Below are 24663 nucleotides of genomic sequence, written 5' to 3'. Positions count from 1 at the left end.
ATTCTCCAAATGGTGGTGAAAAGAGATCCTAAAGTAAGGCAACAGCTTGCAGCTGACTTAGAGCATGACCAGACTGGAACAGGCCAGAGCAGACCAGAGGCTCAGGGAACAAATTCTTCAAGATGAAACTGATAGACAACCTACGTGTTTGAACATTGTAAGAGGAAGGAGGTTGATGTACCTGAGGAAAAGTTTAGAAGAGCTGGACAGCAAAATAACATTGTACATATAACCTGTAAGATTCTGACTGGTACTTACATAATTATAATGCCACCATGATTATATTGGGAGAATAGAAATGCAGGAAGGATGTGTGTGGGAGTGTAAGTTTGGTAGGGGAGAAGATGAAAGACAACTGAATAATGGCTAAACTAGAAAAAAATCAAGGATTAGCAATATACCAGAGTATATATGAATAACAGTATTTTATCCAGATCAAATTCCCCAAGTGTGGTCATTGTATTATGGATAAATGACATGATGTCTGCAACTAACTGTCAAATAGCACAGAGAGAGGGAGAGAGGGAGGGAGAGAAAGAGAAAGGAATGTGGATCTAGATAAGGATATTTGGGTGTTCATTTTACTCTTCCTGCAACTTTTCTGAAGGTTTGAAATTTTTCAAAATAAAAACTGGGAGATGAGTAGTAGCATACTTGCATTATTTAGAAGTAGATAGCCATGTTTATCAATTAGCTTAAAAGTTTTAAAGTGTTTGCCTACGGGAATGGGAAGTTAGCATGTTGGAAGGGTGGGAAGGAGGAACCACTGATGTTTTCATGACTAGCTTTGAACAGTGATTTGACTGTTGAACTCAGACATGTACACCTTTGATTAAAAATAAAAACTAAATTAACAAATCAATACATATTAAAGGGAAATTAAAAATCAGTAAAACCAAAACTTTTAAAAAGCAGCTTTTTTATGGAAAGCATGGAAAGATATCCCATGCTCTTGGTCTGGAAGAATTAATATTGTTAAAATGGCCATACTACCCAAAGCAATCTACAGATTTAATGCAATCCCTATCAAATTACCCAGGACATTTTTCACAGAACTAGAACAAATAATCCTAAAATTTATATGGAACCACGAAAGACCCAGAATTGCCAAAGCAATCCTGAGGAAAATGAACAAAGCTGAAGGCAAAACACTCTCAGACTTCAGACAGTTACAAAGCTACAGTAATCAAAACAATGTGGTATTGGCATAAAAACAGACATATGGATCAATGGAACAGACTAGAGAGCCCCAGAAATAAACCCACACACCTACTGTCAATCAATCTTAGACAAAGGAGACAAGACTGTACAATAGAGAAAAGACAGTCTCTTCAGCAAGTGGTATTGGGGAAGCTGGACAGCCTTAAGTAAATCAATGAAGTTAGAACACTCCCTCAAATCATACAAAAAAATAAACTCAAAATGGCTTACGACATGTCACCATAAAACTCCTAGAAAGACTTAAATATACGACATGTCACCATAAAACTCATAGGCAAAACATTCTCTGACATAAATTGTACCAATGTTTTCTTAGGTCAGTCTCCTAAGGCAATAGAAATAAAAGCAAAAATAAACAAATGGAACTTAATCAAAGTTATAAGCTTTTGAACAGCAAAGGAAACCATAAACAAAATGAAAAGACAACCTACGGACTGGGAGAAAATATTTGCAAATGATGCAACTGACAAGGGATTAATTTCCAAAATAGAAAAACAGCTCATACAACTCAATATCGAAGAAACAAATGACCCAATCAAGAAATGGGCAGAAGACTTAAATAGACATTTCTCCAAAGAAGACATACAGATGGCCAACAGATACTTGAAAAGATGCTCCACATCGATAATTATTAGAGAATTGCAAATCAAAACTACAATGAGGTACCACCTCACACTGGTCAGAATGGCCATCATCAAAAAGTCTATAAACAATACATGCTGGAGAGGGTGTGGAGAAAAGGGAACCCTCTTGCACTGTTGGTGGGAATGTAAATTGGTGCAGCCACTGTGGAGAATTGTATGGAGATTCCTTAAAAATCTAAAAAATGGAGCTACCATACAATATGGCAGTCCCACTCCTAGGCATATATCTGGAGAAAACTCTAATTCAAAATGATACATGCACCCCAATGTTCATAGCAGCACTATTTACAATAGCCAAGACATAGAAGCAACCTAAATGTCCATCTACAGATGAGTGGATAAAGAAGATGTGGTACGTATCTATACCTACAATGGAATACTACTCAGCCATAGAAAAGAATGAAATAATGCCATTTGCAGCAACATGGGTGGACCTAGAGATTATCACACGAAGTGAAGTAAGTCAGAGAAAGACAAATATCATATGATATCACATATATGGAATCTAAAATATGATAGGGACTTCCCTAGTGGTCCAGTGGTTACAACTTTGCCTTCCAATGCAGGGGGTGTGGGTTCAATCCCTGGTCAAGGAGCTAAGATCCCACATGCCTCACAGCCAAAAAAAAAAAAAAAACAACAACCAAAAACATAAAACAGAAGCAGTATTGTAAGAAATTCAATAAAGACTTTAAAAGTGTTCACATCAAAAAAAAAATCTTAAAATAAATAAATATGATACAAATGAACTTATTTACAAATAAAAATATCACTTATATGTGGAATCTAAAATATACAAATGAACTTATTTGCAAAACAGAAATAGACTCACAGACATAGAAAACAAACTTATGGTTACTGAGGGGAAGGGGGCAAGGGAGGAATAAATTAGAAATTTGGGATTAACTTATACACACTACTATCTATAAAATAGATAATCAACAAGGACCTACTGTAAAGCACAGGGAACTATATTCAATATCTTATAATAAACTGTAATGGAAAAGAATATGAAAATAGAATATATATATGTATAACTGAGTCACTTTGCTGTACAGCAGAAACTAACACAACATTGTAAGTCAACTATACTTCAATTTTTAAAAAAAGGTAAAAAAGAAGATTTTGTACATTCAAACTGTGTGGGAAAGACAATAGAAAAAATATTATCCACAACAACTAAAGGAACAAAATATTTAGGAATAACATTAACATGAAATGTGCAAGATTTCTATGAAGACTAGCCCTCTACAGAGGGACATAGAGGAATTATGGAACAGGTAGACATGTCTTATTCCTGGGGAGGATGATTCGATATTGTAGAGGTGTCAGTTGTCTCTAAAGTAAACTCAATGCAATCTCAGTCAAAATCCCAACAAAATGATTTTATGGCTCACTTGTGAGAATACTATAGAACTACAAGAAAGAAATTGGATAACGAATTGCTCAACCAGATTTTAAAATATATTAAAAAGCTACAGAAAATTAAAACTGTGTGGCATAGGCACTGTAAACAAAAGGTCAACAGAAGCAAACAAACTATCAGTCCAAGTACATGATAGACAGCGTGTGGTAAAGATGGCCTGTCCACTAGACATGTGGGGGGGGGGGTTGAGAGAGGAGAAATGGATTAATCAAGCAACTGGCTAGCCTTCGTATAGATACCTCCTCCCATAAGAAAGGATCCACAGAGTGGCCCTACCTCATTTACTTACATGCACGTATATCCCAGCTACGTCAAACGTTTAAAGTGAAAAATAAAACTTATAAAATCCATTAAATAAGAGTGACTCTTCAATCCTAGCCAGTTGCCACACCAAGCCATAAGCATCGTCCTTGATTTCAGCCTCTTTCTCACCACGTTGCTTTCAATTAACTGCGTTTTGTCTCTTCTACACCTTAAATATCTATAGAGTCTATCTCCAGTCTGTCTCCCCATTGTGAAGCCCTCCAACAAGTTGCCTTGGTTCAGGGCAACAGGATCCTACCTGGTGTCTGACTTCTAACATGGTTCGAGTCAAATCCATTTTTCATGGAGCAACAATTCTAAAACCAGGTATGACCTTTTTGATCCCATGTTCAATGCCCTTCCATGACTCCTCACTTCTCTCAGGACCAAGTCCAGTGGCTCGTCTTTGGCCCTGCAGCCCTTCATACTCCAGCCCCTTCACTCTCTGGCATCATCTCTCCTACTATCTCTGTATCATTCCAAAAATAGTGAACTTCTCAGTTTCTAGAGCTTGCCAGGCTTTTCCCCAAAACCTTCCCATATACTGTTCCACCCAGAACATTTCTCCCACACCTCTTGTTCTTAAGGTCTGGGAACCTCCAGTGATCCCCTGATATCGTGGACTCCACTAATGAAATAATTGTATTTACTTGACCATCTCCCCATAAGTAAGTTTTGTGTGTGCCGGGATCATGTCTGTCTTGTCCATCTTAGATCCCCCAGAATTTAGTATTATATCTAGAACAAAACAGACATGCCATACGTACTTGATGAATGAATTGAACTGTGCTTGTATAAATCCGTTTTTCATAATTAAAAAAAAAACAACCAAATTCACATGGTATAAAATTGACGGTAACAGCAAACAGCAACTTTTACCAATTGGCATTAATAGAGCCCCAGGCTGGGTCTGAGCCAGTGCTGTGTGGGCTGTTTACAAAATTACAAATTCCTGTTCCAGGGCAGTCTCTTCTGACGTCTAGGTATTGGGTTGGCCAAAAAGTTTTTTTGGGTTTTTTCCATAAGATGTTACAGAAAAAACCAAACGCACTTTTTGGCCAACCCAATATTTTCAACAATGCCAGCTGCTCAGAATCTGATCCCCTGAGGTTTGGGGCTGGGACTAGAGGTCCCAAATGAGGAGAAATCCCACCTGTGATCCTCCTTTGCTTCCTGCTTCTAGGTCCTTCAGCTGAAGTTGCTTCAGACTCATCTTGTGCACTGTCCTCGACTTTCTACAGTGGAAATGGGGTCTTAGAAATTCTAAAAATATTTTCCGTCATTTTCCACTTAAGTACCAGTTTATTTTCTCAAGATTGTGTGATTGATGAAAACCTGGCATTTTCTTGTAGAAATGGGTGGGAGTTTTAGGTTAAGGGAGTTGTCAGCTGACGGGAAGACCTCCTGAGGGCAAGGACAACATGGGTCTGTGGGCAAGTGCATCCCCAGGGGCACTCAGGAAGGACTGGGGGAATTGCCTGGGACCAGGGTGTTCTCTGCCTCGGCTCTAAAATTAATCTGGTGTTCTCTCAATTCCAGTTGGTCTAATGTCATGTTGCTTCACCTAGATAGAAATACAAAGTCCTTTTGATTTAATACTTTAAAGAATCATGAGGCAGCAACACTGAATAGGAAGGAACTATTTTAAGTCCCTCAGCACTCATGCTCCACTTGGAGCAAATGGCAAAGCTTCTGTGACTGGTGGCTTCTGCCTCTCTTTTCTTCTGGATGGCTTTTCAAACTTTGTCAGCAAAAGAGAGGTTAAAAAGAACAAATAAAATCATTAACTAATTACGTGAGGGTCACAATATATTATGCGCTTGCCTGTCAAATTATTTACTCCTTTGGGATTTGGTCCAGCTGTCTTGATGGATTGGCAGGAGACTTCTTGCAAAGAGGTTTCAAATGGACTTGGAATTTAAATCTAACTTCAAGCAAAGCGGTCAGAGAGACTGCCAGGGTCCACAGGTCTGGGTGGGTCTGGCCTGAGGTCACGTGTGAGAGCTGGCTGTGAATGGAGGCTTGTGTGCTGTCAGCACTCGGAGAAGGGAGCCTGCCCTTGTAGGCACTGAACATCCACACCTGATGAGTGGGCCGTCCCTCCAGCTGTATTCACGGCTTAGTCCGTGAGTAGCAGAAAGTTTGTTTAGCATCTTGGAGACAGATAACAGGAGTTGTGATGGACTAAATGGAATGAAATGCAGCAAGTAATCCATTTGGGGGCCATCTCCCCTCAAGCCAAAAGCCTCATCATAAACAATTTGCAGAAGATGGGTTGGGAGAGAATAATTGATGATCACAGCTTGAATTCTATAAAAAGTATTGTCTCCATTTCCCATGACAAGATCATCATTAATTTCCACCAAGTGGGGTGGACTCTGCACACAAATCAACTGTGTGACCTCAAGAGACTGAGTTTACACCCTTCTATTTCCGTGTATTAGAGCCAAGCGTTTTTCCTACTTGGAAACCCTAACTGCCCTGAACAAACAGCAATTTTCCCTCACATGATCTTCAGGAATGGTTTACCACAGGACCCTTGGTAAACTAGAGATGCTTAGCAGTTCCTGTCATGATGAGTTTGTTTTGTTTGTTTGTTTTTTTCGAACTACAGGAAATGCATTGGAGTTAACTTTTTCCTGCACCAGACAAAAGCATAGAAGATATAAAAACACTACCTTCCCTTAGCTACAGTAGTAAACGGTGGTTTTGGCTGCTGAGCATCTGTTCTCTGTATCTAATGCCTCAAGGCCTTTCCTGCACTGCGTGTGATTGGCTGGTCGGTGTCTCAGTAACCTCCTGGCCAGGACAGTAGCCACTGGCCACGTGTGACTACTGAGCACTTGAAATGTATCTGAGAAACTAAATTTTTAATTTCATTTTAATTAATTTGTTTAAGTTTAAAAACTGATGCTCAATTCAGTTTTTGAAAACTTATAAATGTGTTTGGAACAATTCAAGTATGTGGATCTACTTTTTCAACTATAAATTTTATGAAACCCACAGACAGTTAACTTTTTACAGTTCAAGTATTTCCATTGAAAAGTTAGCTTCCAAATTGAGATGTGTTGTAAATGTAAAATATACTCTGGATTTTGGGGGAAAAAGTGCAAAATATCTTACTGGTAATTTTTTATATTGATTACATGTTGAAATGATAATATTTGGGTATATTAGGTTAAATAAAATATATTGTTAAAATTAATTTCTCACGTTTCTTTGTACTTCTTTAAATGTGGCACTAGACAATTTAAAATCACACATGTGCCAGGCACTATATTTCTCTTTTCTCTCCCTGTTCCAAGACAGGCCCCAGTGGCCTGTGAGCTGAGCTTGGCCAACCAGCCGCTCCTCAGAGCCTGATCGGGTGAGGCAGCGGGCGAGGCGCAGACTGAGTTGGGGGAGGCCAAGGGAGGTCAGCCCTGCTTGTCGGTCACTCTCCCTCCCTGTGTCCTTTCCTGGTGAGACCCTCCAGGCTTTCTTGGTCTTCTGCTTCCATGCCCACCTAGCAGATTCCCTTTAGCACACGTTAGCCAGTCTCTTCCCGGGGTTTTCAGCCAGACACCCGAAAACAGATCTGACCAGAATTTGAAGGGAGTGAGTCTCTAGGCCCTCATTTCTCCAGAATCCCTGGTGCATCAGTTACCACTGAAGTCACCATCACCAGCACTGGATTGGGGCTGGGCTGGAGCAGCTGAAACTCCTCAGGGGATTCTGATGCTCAGCCAGGATTGAGAAGCATGGCTTTAGAGCATCTTCTTTTAAGAAACTGCATGGCCAGTGAGCAAACAGGAGCTTGTGCTACCATACTTCTGATGGAAAGGAAAGCAAAGTTCCTGGGATCCCTGCACTCCAGCAGTCAACAGATGTTTAGTGAGGATTTATTAAGCACTCCCTGGGCATTGTTCTAGACACTAAGTGTGTAGCAGTGAGACAAACACACAAGTATACTTCTTATTGGGAAATGGGGGGATAATACGCCAAATAAAAAAGAAAGATACATAGTATGTTACAAGATGGACATTCTCAGGAGAAAGCCAAACCAGGGAAGGGGGTAAGGAGTGTGTGGCATGTGTGTGTGTATGTGTGTGTGTGTGTTAGAAGGGCGGAGGCATTTAGTTAGGGTGATCACAGAGGGAACACCTAGAATGTTACATTTACAGGAAGGGAGCAAGCCTTGAGAATGTGGCGTTGGGCCACCCCCAACTTGTGAGGCTGAAGGCTGCTCAAGGCTTCTGGACGCTGGAAGCTGTTGCCCACAAGGAGCAGTGGTCCTGATGGGGAGGGGAGGGGGAGGGGGGGGTCAGAGTCTGTGTGAGGACATGATGAGACCCTTGCCTTAATGACATTCTCTACTTTGTATAACTGAAACTTGAATTCACTTTTGTCGGTTTAAGGGATCACAAAAGAATTTACGTAGCTTCTAGACCAGATACCGTTTGTGGCCAGGTGGGTGCCCTACTTCACCCAAACTATTCCTTGCTAAGAAGGGACTTCAGGGCTTCCCTACATGAGGGTTACAACATATTATGCACTTGCCTGTCAAATTATTTACTCCTTTGGGATTTGGTCCAGCTGTCTTGATGGGTTGGCAGGAGACTTCTTGCAAAGAGGTTTCAAATGGATTTGGAATTTAAATCTAACTTCAAGCAAAGCGGTCAGAGAGACTGCTTTGGTTAAGAATCCACCTGCCAAAGCAGGGGACATGGGTTCAAGCCCTGGTCCAGGAAGATCCCACATGCTGCGGAGCAACTAACCCCGTGTACCACAAATACTGACCTGCGCTCTAGAGCCCGTGAGCTACAACTCCTGAGCCCACACACCACAACTACTGAAGCCTGCAGGCCTAGAGCCCATGCTCTGCAACAAGAGAAGCCACCAAAATGAGAAGCCCGTGCACCGCAACAGAGTAGCCCCCACTTGCCGCAACTAGAGAAAGCCCATGCGCAGCAACAAAGACCCAACGCAGCCAAAAATAAATAAATACATAAAATTTATAAAAAAAAAAAAAAAAAAAAGGAGGGATCTCAGCCTCTCACTGGAGGCTGCATGTTTTCAGCCAGCTGACCAGGAGCTGGGGTCTTCTTCAATCCCTAGCCAGCAGCACCCACTTGACTACCAGGGTACCTCTAATCCTGGCCTGCACAGGAGGATGTGGACTTGAGGCTCACGTCTGTCTGTCTGTCCAAGTGGACTGGGCCTGTGTGCCTAGGGACAGGTAGCCTTTTAACAGTTGGGTTTTGATCTGTTTTTCATGCATGCGAGTAATCAAAGTTAAAACTAGAGTAGCCTAATTTCCTGGGAGTAGGTGGAGAGCCTTCCTCTGTACAGAGTGAGGAAGGTTTGGAATCAATAGTCCAGGTCTGTTGGGATAAGTGAGAAAACACAGGAATGTTCTTTTTGCACATTTGTTTCTCATAAGAATGCCCTATTTTAACAGGAAACAATATATATCGTTTCTAATTTTTAAAAAAATCTGGGGCATCCGAGGAACAGCAGAAGGCCGGTATGGCTGGTATGCAGTAAGGAAAAACCAGTAGAAAAGGAAGTCAGAGAGGCCAGGGCAGGGGGGCGAGGAGGCATCTGCAGCCTCCACTTTCACTCGTTTAAAAGAGTGAAACGAATCCAAATCGGAAAAGAAGTAAAGCTGTCACTATTTGCAGATGACATGATACTATACGTAGAGAATCCTAAAGATGCTACCAGAAAACTCCTAGAGCTAATCAATGAATTTGGTAAAGTAGCAGGATACAAAATTAATGCACAGAAATCTCTTGCATTTCTATACACTAATGACGAAAAATCTGAAAGTGAAATTAAGAAAACACTCCCGTTTACCATTGCAACAAAAAGAATAAAATATCTAGGAATAAACCTACCTAAGGAGACAAAAGACCTGTATGCAGAAAATTATAAGACACTGATGAAAGAAATTAAAGATGATACAAATAGATGGAGAGATATACCATGTTCCTGGATTGGAAGAATCAACATTGTGAAAATGACTCTACTACCCAAAGCAATCTACAGATTCAATACAATCCCTGTCAAACTACCACTGACATTTTTCACAGAACTAGAACAAAAAATTTCACAATTTGTATGGAAACACAAAAGACCCCGAATAGCCAAAGCAATCTTGAGAACAAAAAATGGAGCTGGGGGAATCAGGCTCCCTGACTTCAGACTATATTACAAAGCTACAGTAATCAAGACAGTTTGGTACTGGCACAAAAACAGAAATATAGATCAATGGAACAGGATAGAAAGCCCAGAGATAAACCCACGCACATATGGTCACCTTATCTTTGATAAAGGAGGCAAGCATATACAGTGGAGAAAAGACAGCCTCTTCAATAAGTGGTGCTGGGAAAATTGGACAGATACATGTAAAAGTATGAAATTAGAACACTCCCTGACACCATGCACAAAAATAAACTCAAAATGGATTAAAGACCTAAGTGTAAGGCCAGACACTATCAAACTCTTAGAGGAAAACATAGGCAGAACACTCTATGACATACATCACAGCAAGATTCTTTTTGACCCAGCTCCCAGAGAAATGGAAATAAGAACACAAATAAACAAATGGAACCTAATGAAACTTAAAAGCTTTTGCACAGCAAAGGAAACCATAAACAAGACCAAAAGACAGCCCTCAGAATGGGAGAAAATATTTGCAAATGAAGCAACTGACAAAGGATTAATCTCCCAGATTTACAAGCAGCTCATGCAGCTCAATAACAAAAAAACAAACAACCCAATCCAAAAATGGGCAGAAGACCTAAATAGACATTTCTCCAAAGAAGACATACAGATTGCCAACAGACACATGAAAGAATGCTCAACATCATTAATCATTAGAGAAATGCAAATCAAAACTACAATGAGATATCATCTCACACCGATCAGAATGGCCATCATCAAAAAATCCAGAAACAATAAATGTTGGAGAGGGTGTGGAGAAAAGGGAACACTCTTGCACTGTTGGTGGGAATGTAAATTGATACAGCCACTATGGAGAACAGTATGGAGGTTCCTTAAAAAACTACAAATAGAACTACCATACGACCCAGCAATCCCACTACTGGGCATATACCCTGAGAAAACCATAGTTCAAAAAGAGTCATGTACCAAAATGTTCATTGCAGCTCTATTTACAATAGCCAGGACATGGAAGCAACCTAAATGTCCATCGACAGATGAATGGATAAAGAAGATGTGGCACATATATACAATGGAATATTACTCAGCCATAAAAAGAAATGAAATGGAGGTATTTGTAATGAGGTGGATGGAGTTAGAGTCTGTCATACAGAGTGAAGTAGGTCAGAAAGAGAAAAACAAATACAGTATGCTAACACATATATACTAAGGAAATCTAAGGAAAAAAAAAAAAAAAGCCATGAAGAACCTCGTGGCAAGACGGGAATAAAGACACAGACCTACTAGAGAATGGACTTGAGGATATGGGGAGGGGGTGGGGTGAGATGTGACAGGGTAAGAGAGTGTCATGGACATATATACACTACCAAATGTAAAATAGATAGCTAGTGGGAAGCAGCCACATAGCACAGGGAGATCAGCTCGGTGCTTTGTGACCACCTAGAGGGGTGGGATGGGGAGGGTGGGAGGGAGGGAGATGCAAGAGGGAAGAGATATGGGAACATATTGTATGTGTATAACTGATTCACTTTGTTATAAAGCAGAAGCTAACACACCATTGTAAGGCAATTATACTTCAATAAAGATGTTTAAAAAAAAAAAAAAAAAGAGTGAAAGGAGACTTTCCACCAGCTAGTAACAACCATCGACGCAGCGGGCAAAGGCGCTTCTGGCCACATGCCATTCTCCACCTGACAGTCAGGCGGCTGACTCAGAAAGGCACTGCTCAGGACAATCACCCTTTGTTTCTTCACATACTTTGGGGTGAAGATAAGGCAGATAAAAGCCCTTGTTTCACAGAGCTTATCGCAACCACACTCTTACGCTAGAATGTTTGTGGGTTTTCTTCATGATAATCACATAATCACAATGAGAAAGAGATAACAAAAAAAGAAATAAAAATATTGTCAGGATCATAAACCCTGAATGCTCTTTGGATGCCCTGAATTAAGTGAGGACACTTCCCAGAATACTGTTTATTTGGAAAATTCTAACAATTACTGAATGTGACTTTGTTTTTCTTAGTTACTCTGACTTCCCTCTGTACCTCAAGCTGATCACAGCACTCTGGCTGCTTAGGCTGCATTCCACATCAAGAAAATTTAAAAAAGTAAACATGCATTCTCTGAATTGTTAAAATACTCATTAAACACCTATTTCATCAACTGATCTGTCCAAACTGCTGTGCGCCCCACACTGCTGGGGCACTAATATCCCTTTTCAGCCCCAGTGTTTCTCCAGTTACCCGTAACCCACTCTGGGTCTGTTGTCCAACCACTGTGTTCATGGGCTGGTGCTCAGGCTTCTGCTCTGTTCTGTTTGCAGACCTATAAGTAAATGATTTGCCCTCTCAACAACTGCAAATCAGGGACAAGGAGAGCATCCATGCACATGAATTCATTCATTCATACTTTTTTTTGAATGCATACCAGCCAGGCATGGTTCCAGTACACAAAAAAAGTGGACTCTAGGGAGAAGACAGACCATAAATAAGTAGATATGTCAAGTGATAAGTGCTGTGAAAAGAGTGGCAGGTAAAGAGGCTAGAGAGTGGTGCTAGCAGGTGGTGCTAGTTCAGAACAAGTGCTCAAGAAAGGACCTTTCAACAAGGTGACTTTGGAGCAGGCATCTGGTAATCTCAGGGTAGATCTTCCCAGGCAGAGAAAAGAGTGAGAGCCAAGACTCCGAGGCCCAGCTGTGGTGGTCTGGTCTGTTGCAAGCACAGTCCAGAGGCTGTTTGGAGGGAGGCAGGTGGGTGAGCGCAGAGAGGTACTGGGGACAAGCTCAGGTGGATCCTTGTCAGCCAAGGTGAGGGTTAGGGTTTTATTCCTAGTGAGATGGAAAGCCACTGCAGCATTTTGAGAGGTTCAGGCTGGCCGCTATGAGAACAGATCTGAAGCCCAGTTAGAAGACTACCACAGTAATCCAGGCAAAGGGAGAGTGGGGAAATAGGTGCAACAGACAAACATTGGTCCCAAGTGCTAACAGGAGGCCCACTGCTTGGCCTGCACCCCTTCCATTCTGCTTCTTGGGGAGGGATCATCAGGCACCTGGGAAAAAGAGAGGTCTGGCTGAGGCTACCTGGCTTGACTGAAATCAAGCATTTGTTCATAGCAGTCATTTTCTTAAATACATTTCATTTTATAATATCCTTTATTTAAGAACTTTACTAATTTAAATCCTTCAGAAGCCTGGGTGAGAAGTGCCTTCTTCTGAATTTCCCAGCAACTGTTGTAGCTTAATTCAAGAAAAACGGGAGACGTATTTGTCTGCAAGCCTTATGCAGCCTATCTATTGAATCACCTACATGCTACTATTGGTTTTGCTGCTGTCACCCACTTTATTTTCTTCGACAAAATGCACACATGCCTATGACATGTAAGTAGACCAGAGTTGTGGGAAGAGCTGGAGTGACGTGGACCTGGGGAAAGCCTTGTAAACAGGTTGATGAGGAAATCAGCTCCCCCGTGATCAGCTGAAATTTCTCTTGTGTGTTCTTAAGAGGTTAGAACATCAACTCCCAGAGATCCTTAACTGGCTGCTCCTTTGGATAAGCACTGCCACACCTTCTGTGACTGCTTATGTGTAGAGCTTTATGGTGACTTCCTGTCGGGCAGCCACAGCCCCTCCTCCCCTGCTGCTGCCCACACCGCAAATCTTGGTTAAAGCCCTGACTGGTGAGCTCTCCCCTTCTTCCTGCCTTCCTGTGTGGGGTCACCCTGAAGGGCTACTTCTCATTTTACAGCTGTGTGGGTTCAAATTCCTGGCAAACCTGGCTGACTGTCCGGGGTGGACTGCTCAGAGTGACCCACAGTGACAGCCTGAGGAGACCCCAGAAATGGCCCTGCCACTCCCATGTTTACAGTCAGTCATTCACTCACTGTGACTGAGGCATAGTTCCCTTGGTCTTACTTTATCCTTTGGAGACTGGAATTTTCTGTTTCAACAACTTCTACTACTCTTTTTTAACATGATTTTATCTGAATAAATTAAAGGTAGGTGAGAGAGGTGAATATGGATCACATTGGGGGATGGCTGTGGATGTGACAGACATAGATAAAAACAGATCAACTGAAATGAATCAACCACCAATATAGCCAGTTCTTCTCAAAGAAGAAAAAATCATCACAAAATTGCAACTACCAGATATAACTTTTAATTCTAATTGTTCAGAAACAATCCTGATTTCTCCTAAGTCGCAGCTTTTAAAACTAGTAATAAGCTTGACCAGCTTGGGTTATAAGATTTTATCCACTTTAAATAAGGATGCCTTATAAAGTACTTTATTGTGGTTCACAAGTATCAAAGTGCTTCTATATGGCTTCAGTGATTCCCACACAAGCCCTCAGTAGATAAGGGTCCTCTAGGTTTAAAAGTTAATCCCAACATACAAAAAGGAATACGAGGTGCAGCGAGGTTAAGGCTCAAAGGCAAATGTTTACAAAGCCCACATGACATGGGCTTCATAAATGTCTGGCCCTAACCCCACTCCAAGATGACATTTAAATAATGATTGAAATAATCTCTACGCATCAGTAAATTCATGTGATGTGTATGCTTTCTAATAAAACAATTTTAAAGCTTTCCAAACTCAAAATACTTTCATTTGAAAATTAAAAAAATTTGCCAGTATCTATTCCAATTCCACAAACTAAAAATGTAACGAGAAACAGGTAAAATTAATTTAAATAATATATTTTATTTAACTCAATATATCCAAAATATTACCATTTCAGCATGTAATCAATATTAAAAAGTATTAATGAGACATCTAATTTTTTTTTGTACTGAGTCTTCAAAATCTGGTATATATTATATACTTTCTTAATTTGGATGTTAAATTTTCATTCAAAATACTTGCTCCATATTTAGATTTCATAAAATTTATATTTGCAAAAGACAATTCACATACACAAGTTATTCCAAGCATACTTAAAAGTTTTCCAGTAACTGAGTTGAGAATCTATATTTAGATTAATTAAATTTTTAAAAAATCAAAAATTCAGTTCCTCAGTTATGCTGACCACAATTCAGGTGCTCAAGACTTACAACATGGCCCGGGCTGCAGTCCTCGGCAGCGCTGACTTAAAGTGCCCCAATGATGTTGGCTTAGGGTGTTGCTATTAACAGAATGGTGTTCAGAGAATACTGTCTTTAATCTCCTCTCAAAACTGCATAACTTTCTTGTAGGTTAAACTATCCACTGTTAGCATCAACATTTTATACATAATTAAAATTTTTCTTAATTATATTTTCTCATAAGATGCCATGTCCTCTAGTGACAATCGGATTTTATGTATAAATGCTTCCTGTTGAATTATGAAGAGGCTTATAGCAATACAAACTCTAAAATGACCCAATCAGTCATCCATCCTTCTCCAGGGCAAACATTACCACAAAGTGTTAAACCAGCCCCTAAAACCAATGTTAAAAAGGGGATCCCACAATATTTTTTACAAAGTAGTGATTAAATATTCCTTGACTATTTATTTAAATGGAACAATTCCTGAAAGTAAAAAAGTGCAAATATTTTTACGCTATGCTTTAATTTGCCAATTTATTTCATGATTTCTTTACAAGAGGAGCGTTTAAAAAATAAATGCTATACACTTAGGTGTTAGACTGAATGACAACAGCTATGAAATTTCCTTTTTCACTGAAACCCTTGAAATTATAAGATTTTAAGTGTGACCCTTGAAATGACAAAACCCATTGATTAAAACAGATGCTCAAATCTTTACCAAAGTGAGTAATTAATCCTGTGCTTAAACTGCTGCAAAAGCTGAATGAGATACAAATGCTGGAGCCAATGAATTCTACACCTTGGCCCTCAGGTTTCTGGCTTGGTCCCACAGCTCCATTTTTGCGACTGCCGAGAGGTGAACTTCATCGGGCCCATCTGCTAAGCGCAAAGTTCGCGTTAGGGCATACCTGCAAAAACACAGAGCAGGGATGTCAGGACTTATCAAAGAGGAACCTGATGCTTTAACATCAGTCACTCTGATTCTAAGCCAAGATTATTATGGTTTGAAATCTCACCAAGGCAGTGATAAGAAAATTGCACAGGGAAAATCAAGGAAAGTCAGCCCAAGGGCTTGTGAAATGCCATTTTCAAGTCCTCATCTTGGGAGTGGAATCTTAAATGGCACAGTGCAGTGGGCTTAATCTCAGTCTTGGTTTGCTGTAGGTACTAGTATTTGCTAGAACTAGGAGATATCTTAGGTAATCCACAGGCCATGAAGAATATATAACATTTATATACTATAAATATATAGTACTATATATTTAGTTCTTTCTTATTAAAAATTGATGGGGGATAAACTGATGGGGCACCAGCCTCTTATCTCCAGTGTGAGAGAGAAGGTGGCACCATGCCTGGTGGTGATGGTCAGTGGAGAGTATTCCTTCTTGATCCCAGCAAGCACATGTGGACATGAGATGGTGGCTGGCATGCACTGCCGCAGTCTGGCCACGGCCTCCGGGTGTGGGTGGTAAAGTGTCCTAAGTGCATACCTAAGCCTTGCTCTGCTCCCTTCCTCTCCTTCCTGTTCCAGGGTGAACCCCCATGAGTTATTTACAGCCCAGGAACCCTCAGTGCATCTTCTCAGTGTAAAAGTGAACATGGTTGAGTGAAATGACAATTGTAATCATAAAACTATTTATTGGTACTGAGCTCTAGAGTAAAATACATATATTGCCTCAGTTAGCCTTCAATTATGCTTTAAAGTAAGTTAGTTATCTTTATTTTCTTCATAAACAGTTAGTATCAAGCCATCTGTAGATTTTTAACTCCAAGCCCATCAAATGTAGATGGTGATTAAATGACATCTACTCACATGTTAGCCAGAGGGTATTCGTGGGAAACACCGGCACCTCCACACACTTGGATGGCCTGGTCAACAATTTTGCAGACGGCCCGAGGGGCAGCCACTTTAATCATTGCAATCTACATAAACAAGATATAAAAAGAATGTTCCTTTCTTAGACAATACACAATGTGATAAAATTTGATATAATCTGTATTTTCTTTGTGAAAAGAAACAAGGGAACTTTCCCACATACACACACCACTGAAACACGATCTTTGATGAAAGCCAACAAAGATCCACTAATGCAGCTAACGGACATATTTCAGTCAACACAGACCTTTTGGAAAGAGATATCTCTTCCAAATCACATTTTATTAACTTATTTATTACTTGCATTGTCTTGTTTCTGAAAGGATTTCAGGCAACTGATAAGTGACATTCATCACCTTAGGGATCATAAAGAGTTAAAAAGTCTTCGCTAATCAGTTTTCCCTTGGCAATTTCATTGCTTTTATAATTAAACAATCATGTTCTTATTCCAAATAAGCCAGAAACATAAGAAGGCAGGGGACGAGAGGTGTCTTCTATGAAACATTTCTAGTTGGCAGCACAGTGCTCTGCATTCTGTATCAACTTGGTCAGTCTTTGCTAGAACCCTAGGCCATAGGCAGACAGGTCAGATACTTTGCCCAAGGTCAAGAGGTTAGCAGAAAGTAACATACCGGGTACAATTCCAAGTCAGTATAAAGTTTGGTATTTACCTTCTCTACCTTCTGTTGCTGCATCTCAAGAAAGCTGAAGATATTCTGCATCCTGAAAATCATTCCCTAAAGCAGCCCAGTGAAAGGAAAACTAGCAAGGGTGATTGTATAAATGTATAAATTATACATTTATAATTTTTAAACCGAAATCACATGGAAGCTTCCGATATTCTGAGTGCCCTCAAGGCACCATGAAACCTGGAATGCCCCAAGAGTGGGACAAACTTCTTGGAGAAGGCTTGGCAGATGGTGGTCCAAGGAGCCTCACCTCCTTCTTAGCACCAGAGCTGCCCAGAGTATCAATGCTGTGGGCAGCTTTCAAGGTCAACAAGCGGATCTCCTCAATGGCAATGCGGCTTTCAGCGATCCAGTGAGCCACCACCTCCTGCAGAGGAGCAAAGGGCAGCAGAAGAAGGAGGAGATAAGCTGGTGTCAGAGGTCCACATGTAACACAGACTGGTAGTTTGGTGAAAACATCCTCTACGCCAAGGACTGTTCTCAAGCCTTACTCTATATATTTTTATTTTTATTATATATTTTTAATATATTTATTTATTTTATCTTTGGCTGCGTTGGGTCTTAGTTGCTGCATGCGGGCTTTCTCTAGTTGCAGTGAGTGGGGTCTACTCTTCGTTGTGGTGCGTGGGCTTCTCATTGTGGTGGCCTCTCTTGTTGCAGAGCACAGGCTCTAGGCATGCGGGCTTCAGTAGTTGTGGCACGCAGGCTCAGTAGTTGTGGCGCATGGGCTTAGTTGCTCCACGACATGTGGGATCTTCCCGGACCAGGGCTCGAACCTGTGTTCCCTGAATTGGCAGGCAGATTCTTAACCACTGTGCCACCGGGGAAGTCCTCTATATATTTTTAAATGGAAGAGTTAATTTGTTTGAAATAACCAGCCAGCCACATACCCATGGAATGCTGCAGGTAACATTGGCGGATTTTAGAAAAAAACTTTATTTGCTCAGAGAAATAATTTATTTTGGATATCCTGGTGTCTAAAGTCAAGATGGTCTCACTGAGCAATTGTTTTATTGCCAGGACACTCCTTACTGGCCCTTCTGAATGCTAACTGCACACTCCCATTGAAACTTGGTTAAATGTAAGGTGGTGGACCTGCTTATTGACAATCTAGATAATTCCTAAGATATTTCAGTGTGAGAATGGTCCAGCATCTTTTGTTGTGTTATTACTATTATTTATTTAGTAAACATGAACTTTTTCTTTGGTGAACAGTTCTATGAATTTTAACACATGTATATACTGGTATAACCACAAACACGATACAGAACAGTTTCATCTCCCCCAAAAAACTCCCTCATGCTGCCCCTTTTTAGCCCTACTTCTGCCCTCTAGCAACCACTGAATGGTTCTCAGTTATTATACTGTTGCCTTTTCCAGAATGTCATATAAATGGAATCATTTAGCATGTATTCTTTAGAGACCGGCTTCCTTCACTCAGCATAATTCCTTTGAATTTCATCCGAATTGTTCTGTGTATCAACTGTCCACGCCTCTTTATCACTGAGTAGTATTCCATTGTAGGGATGTACCACGACTTGTTTTTCCATTCACCTGTTGAAGGACATTTGGGTTGTTTCCAGTTTTTGGTGAATTATTAACAGAGCTTCTGTAAATATCTGTATATGGGTTTCTGTGTGAACATACCTTTTCACTTTTTAAAGCAAATACCAGGAGTGGAATTGTTAGGTCATGTGGTAAATACTTATAAGAAGCCGTCGAAGTTTTCCAGAGTGACTGTACCATTTTGCATTCCCACCAGCAGTATATGAGTTCCAGTTACTCTCCAAACCATCAGCACTCGCTATCATCTGTATTTTTAAATTTTAGCCATTTTAACAATGTGCAGAGATATCTCATGGTGGTTTTAATTTGCATTTCCCTAATTGCTGATGACATTGGTCACCTCTTGATGTGTTTATTTGCCATTTATAAATTGTTTGGTGACAAGTCTGTTCAAGTCATTTGCCCATTTTTTAATTGGGCTTAGAGAGCTGGGCTTAGAGAGTTCATTATTCAGTCATTTGTTAGATAGGCAATTTGCAAACATTTTCTCCCAGTCCATAGCTTTTTTCATTCTCTTAATAGAGACTTTCATAGTGCCAAAGTGCTCAATTTTAATGAAGTCCAATTTGTCAATTTTTTTCCCTTATGTGTCATGTTTTTGGTGCATGTCTAAGAACATTTTGCCTAATACCAGGTCAGGAGACTTTTATCTTCGTGATATTTTCACCTATATATAAAAGTCAATTGACCCATGTTTTTATGAGTCTATTTCTAGACCTGCTATTCTGTTCCAAAGACCTATGTGTCTCTCCTTATACCACACTGTCTTGTCGTAGCTTACGGTAAGTCTTCAATCAGATACTGTGATTCCTCCAACTTTACTCTTCTTTTTCAAACTCTTTTATTATTTTAGTTTCTCTGCATTTCCATATAAATTCTAGAATCAACTTGTTTATATCTACAAAAATGTTCTGCTGGGATTCTGATTGGAATTACATTAAATCTATAGATCAATTTGAGAATAGCTCACATCTTAACTATGTTAGCCTTCCAATCCATGAACACAGTATTTCTCTGTTATTTATTTAGGCTTCTCTTGGTTTCTTTTACACTTTTATAATTTTTAGCATGTAGATTCTATACATGTTTTGTTAGATTTGTACCTATTTCCTTTCTTAGTCTATTGTAAATGGTATTTTTAAAATTTCAGCTTCCGATTGTTCACTGCTAGTATACAGAAATAAAATTGTTCATTGCTAGTATACAGAAATAAAATTAATTTTATGTGTTGATTCAATCCTATGACTTTGCTAAACTCACTTATTATTAGTTCTAGGAAGATTGTTTTGTTCTGTTTGGTAGATTCCTAAGGATTTTCTACACAATCATGTTGTCTGCAAAGAGGGGCAGTTTTATCTATTCTTTCCCCCAACTATGCACTTTATTTCTTTTTCTTGTCTCACCACAATGGCTAAGACTTCCTCTATGATGGTAAAGAGCAGTGGTGATGGGACTTCCCTGGTGGCACAGTGGTTAAGAATACGCCTGCCAATGCAGGGGACATGGGTTCGAGCCCTGGTCCGGGAAGATCCCACATGTCACGGAGCAACTAAGCCTGTGTGCCAAAACTACTGAGCTTATGCTCTAGAGCCCATGAGCCACAACTACTGAGCCCACGTTCCACAACTACTGAGCTTGCACACCTAGAGCCCATGCTCTGCAACAAGAGAAGCCACCGCAATGAGAAGTCTGCGCACTGCAATGAAGAGTAGCCCCCCTCGCCCCAACTAGAGAAAGACTGCGTGCAGCAATGAAGACCCAACACAGCTAAAAATAAATACATAAATAAAAATTTAAAAAGTGTTAAAAAAAAAAAAAAGAGCAGTGGTGAGAGTAAACATCCTTGCTTTGTTCCCAATCTTGGGAATGAAAACATTCAGTCTTTCATTATTAAGTACGATGTTAGCTGTAGAATTTTTAGATGCTCCGTATTAGGTTAAATAAATTCCTTTCTATCTCTAGTATGCTGAGAGCTTTATCATGAATAGATGCTGAATTTTGTCAAGTGCCTTCTTCTATCAATCGATATGATCATGTGGTTTTTCTTTTCTAGGCTGTTAATATGGCACATTACAATGATTAATTTTCTTAATGATTGATATTTGAATATGCATCAGCCTTGCATTCCTGGGATAAACCTCACTTGGTTGTTCTTTTTACATATTGCTGGATTACATTTGCTAGGTTTTTGCATCTATACTGGTCTGTAGTTTGTTCTTGTCTGGTTTTGGATTAGTGTAATTCTGGTCTCATAAATGAGTTGGCAAGTGCTTCCTCCTCTTCATTTTTCTGGAAGAGATTGTATAGAATTTGTGTTATTTCTTCTTTAACTGTTTAGCAGAATTTACCAGTGATACCATTTGGGCCTGAAGATTTCTTTTCTCAGGATATTTTAAACTGTGTATTCAGCTTCTTTAATAGTTGTAGAACCATTCAGGTTATCTATTTCACATTCAGTGAGTTTTGGTATTTTGTGGCTTTTGAGGAATTGATCCATTTCATCTAAGTTGCTAAATTTATGTGCTCTGCATACATGCCTGAGTGTGTGTTTCCCAAGCCCCAGATCTAGAGTGGAGCAGACTACCTCAGCTTCAGCACCAGTCCCTATTCTCCAGTTCAGGTTTTCCCAGAGAGCTCCACATTGTGGTTTATAGAATACTTGCACAAATTATGAAATTGGTATTTCCAAAGACTTCTATTTCCAGGAAGATGGAATAGATGTACTTTTCCCTATTCCTCCTGCAAAGTACAACTAAAATCTTGGGCATCATCCAAAGAACAAACACAAGAAGACTCTGAAAGGTAGAGAGAAGAAGCCAGACTGGCCAGGGACTTTGGGAACAGAAGAACAACATGGTAGTAAGTTCCCTCCGTTTCCTCTTTGTCTCATATATCCCAGACTTGGAGCTGAAGAAGCCAGCAACCTGGAAATACCAATGAGCACAGACAAAAATCAAACAAAAAACAGTCTCAACAAATACTGTCTTTAGCTGAAGGATTGGGAAGGGGCAGCTAGAAAGACAGAAAACTTAGAGAATAACCACTCTACCCAAGCCAATACTAAAGAAAAAAGCACTGGCCCCACTCCTACTCATGCCAGCACAGACTTCCACCCTTGTGAGTGCGAGATGAGGTACCTCAACACTCCTGCCAGGGTGGTATCAGACAGAGAGTGTCAAGTAAGGAGCAACACCAGGAACAAGTTCCCTCCCCTCTATGATGTCATTGGGGACCACCCGGTGATGAGAATGCACCCCTTTCCTCAGCTACCAGTGGAGGCTGAGCGGGAAGCTGGACTTCTACCTACCTCTGCCTGGCAGTAATGAGGTGCAACCCCTTCCTCTAACAGAGCAGTGTCAGAGAAACCCAGCTAAAATAGAAAGTTTAAATAAGATCCAGAATCTTATAACATAATATGAAAATGTCTAGGTTTTAATAAAAAATTATTTGTTATGCCAAAACCCAGGAAGTCTCAAAATTTATGATGATGACAACTCTGAGATGACAGAAATGTTATAATTTCTGACAAAGATTTTAAAGCAACTATGATAAAAATGCTTCAATCAGTAAATAGAAACACAACTGAAACAAATGAGAAAATAGAAAGCTTCAGCAAAGGAATTTAAGTCTTAGTAATGAAATTACTAAGAAGAAATAAAGAAGAAAAAAATGGATATTTTGTAACTGAAAAATATAACCATTTAAATAAAAAGCTCAGTGGATGGGCTCAGCAGCAGAATGGAGGGGACAAAGGAACAAATCAGTGAACTGGAAGACAGGACAATAGCAATTGCCCAATCTGAACCACAGAGAGAAAATAGACCAAAAATTTTTTTTAAAGAATAGCATTAAAATAGACAAATTAATTAATTAAAATTTTTTTAAAAAGAGGATCTCAAGGAAAATTGAAAAATACACTGATGGGATTAATATAAAAATACAATACATAAAAATTTGTGGAATACAGGTAAAGCAGTGTTGAGAGGAAAATTTACAGCACTAAACACATAGATTAGAAAATAGGAAAAGTCTCACATCAATACTCCTTGCTACCGCACCAAGAACCTATAAAAAAAGAGCAAAATAAGCCTGAAGAAAGCAAAAGAAAGGATATGATAAATAGCAGAAATCAATAAAATTGAAAACAAAACAAAAAAAATAAAGAAAATCAATGAAACAAAGATCTTGTTAATGTTGTCATATCAATTATTATATTGTATAATTTTATATATTAATAATTAATATATATTCTTTGAGAAGATCAGTAAAATTGACAGACCTTTAAGAAGACAGACAAAGGAAAAGGAAGGCACAAATAACCAATTTCAGTAATGAAACGGAATATCACTGAAGACCCTGCAGACATCAATAGGATAACAGGAGAATATTATGCACAACTCTAAACACATAAAATTGACAGCTTAGACAAAATGGATCACTTCCTCAAAAAATACAAACCACCACAATTCATTCAATATAAAATAGATAATGTGAATAACCCTATAGCTATTAAGGAAACTGAATTGTAAATTAAAAACTAACCCCAGACCAAATCTCCAGGCCCAAATTGTTTCATTGGAGAACTCTACCAAATGTTTAAAGAAGAATTAACATAAATCTAGACAATCTGGTTTTCTTTAATTAACAATAATCTTTGACTTCAGACTACCTGCCCTTTGTTGCAAAACTCCTATATATCCTGGCTCCCTCCTAGGAACAGTTCTCTCAGGGTTACTTGAGATGCTGCCTCTCAGGCTTGAAGTCCTAAAAATTTCCACCAAATAAAACATAACTCTCAGGACTTCCCTGGTGGGCCAGTGGATTAGACTCTGTGCTCCCAATGCAGGGGGCCCGTGATCAATCCCTGGTCGGGAAACTAGATCCTGCATGCATGCAGCAACTAAGAGTTCACATGCCACAACTAAGAAGTCTGCATACTTCAACTAAGAACCCACGTGCCACAACTAAGTCCACATGCTGCAACTAAAGATCACACATGCTGCAACTAAGACCTGGCACAGCCAAAATAAATAAATAAATAGTAAATTTAAAAAAAACCAAAACTTTCCAAAAAAATAAAAAGAATTATACATAATGACAAAGTAGGGTTTATTCTAAGGATGCAAAGCAAGTTTAGTATTGAAAATCCATCAATGTACTCCATCATATTAACAAGATGAAAAAAAAATCACATGGTCATACAAATTAATGCAGAAAAATCATTTGACAAAATTCAACATTCATTCATGATAAAAACTCTCAGAAAACTAATTATAGAGGGGAATTCAACTTAACAAAGAACATCTACAAAAAATCTACAGCCAACATTACACATAATGTTCTCCTAAGAAACTGGATCACTCATACACAGCTGGTGAGAATGAAAAATGGCATAGTCATTCTGGAAGACAGTTTGGTGGTTTCTTAAAAAACTAAACATGCAACTACTGTATGACCCAGCAACTGAGTTTTTAGTCATTTATACCAGAGAAATAAAGAATTAAGTTGATGCTAAAACCTATACTTGAATGTTTATAGCAGCTTTATTTGTAACAGCTCAAAACTGGAAAGAACCCAAATATCCCTCAACAGGTGAATAGTTAAACTGTGATAATCCACACCAAGGAATACTACTCAACAATAAAAAGAAGCCAGCTACTGATACATATAACCTGGATGAATCTCCAAAGAATTATGCTGAATGAAAAAAACCAACCACAAAAGTTTAAATACTGTATAATTTCTTTCCT

At 39.5% G+C, this 24663-nt stretch overlaps 1 protein-coding gene across 7 annotated transcripts in view; it reads right to left on the bottom strand.

The window, feature by feature from the left end:
- Positions 1-14513: 14513 nt before the first annotated feature.
- ACAD11 (acyl-CoA dehydrogenase family member 11) overlaps positions 14514-24663 on the bottom strand; it is a 96191-nt gene continuing 86041 nt past the window's right edge. For all 7 annotated transcript variants that reach the window (XM_059920326.1, XM_059920329.1, XM_059920327.1 and 4 more), the window contains 3 exons: positions 17598-17714; positions 16596-16705; positions 14514-15690 (listed from right to left, as the gene is read on the bottom strand). In XM_059920326.1, coding sequence (XP_059776309.1) covers positions 15576-15690; positions 16596-16705; positions 17598-17714 — 342 coding nt within the window. In that variant the 3' untranslated portion in view covers positions 14514-15575. The remainder of the gene's footprint in view (positions 15691-16595; positions 16706-17597; positions 17715-24663) is intronic.

This window comes from Balaenoptera ricei, chromosome 4 (assembly GCF_028023285.1).
Source record: "Balaenoptera ricei isolate mBalRic1 chromosome 4, mBalRic1.hap2, whole genome shotgun sequence".
NCBI classification, from domain to species: Eukaryota; Metazoa; Chordata; class Mammalia; order Artiodactyla; family Balaenopteridae; genus Balaenoptera; species Balaenoptera ricei.
Note: the sequence above shows the minus strand (reverse complement) of the source record. Positions and strands in the feature narration are given on the sequence as shown.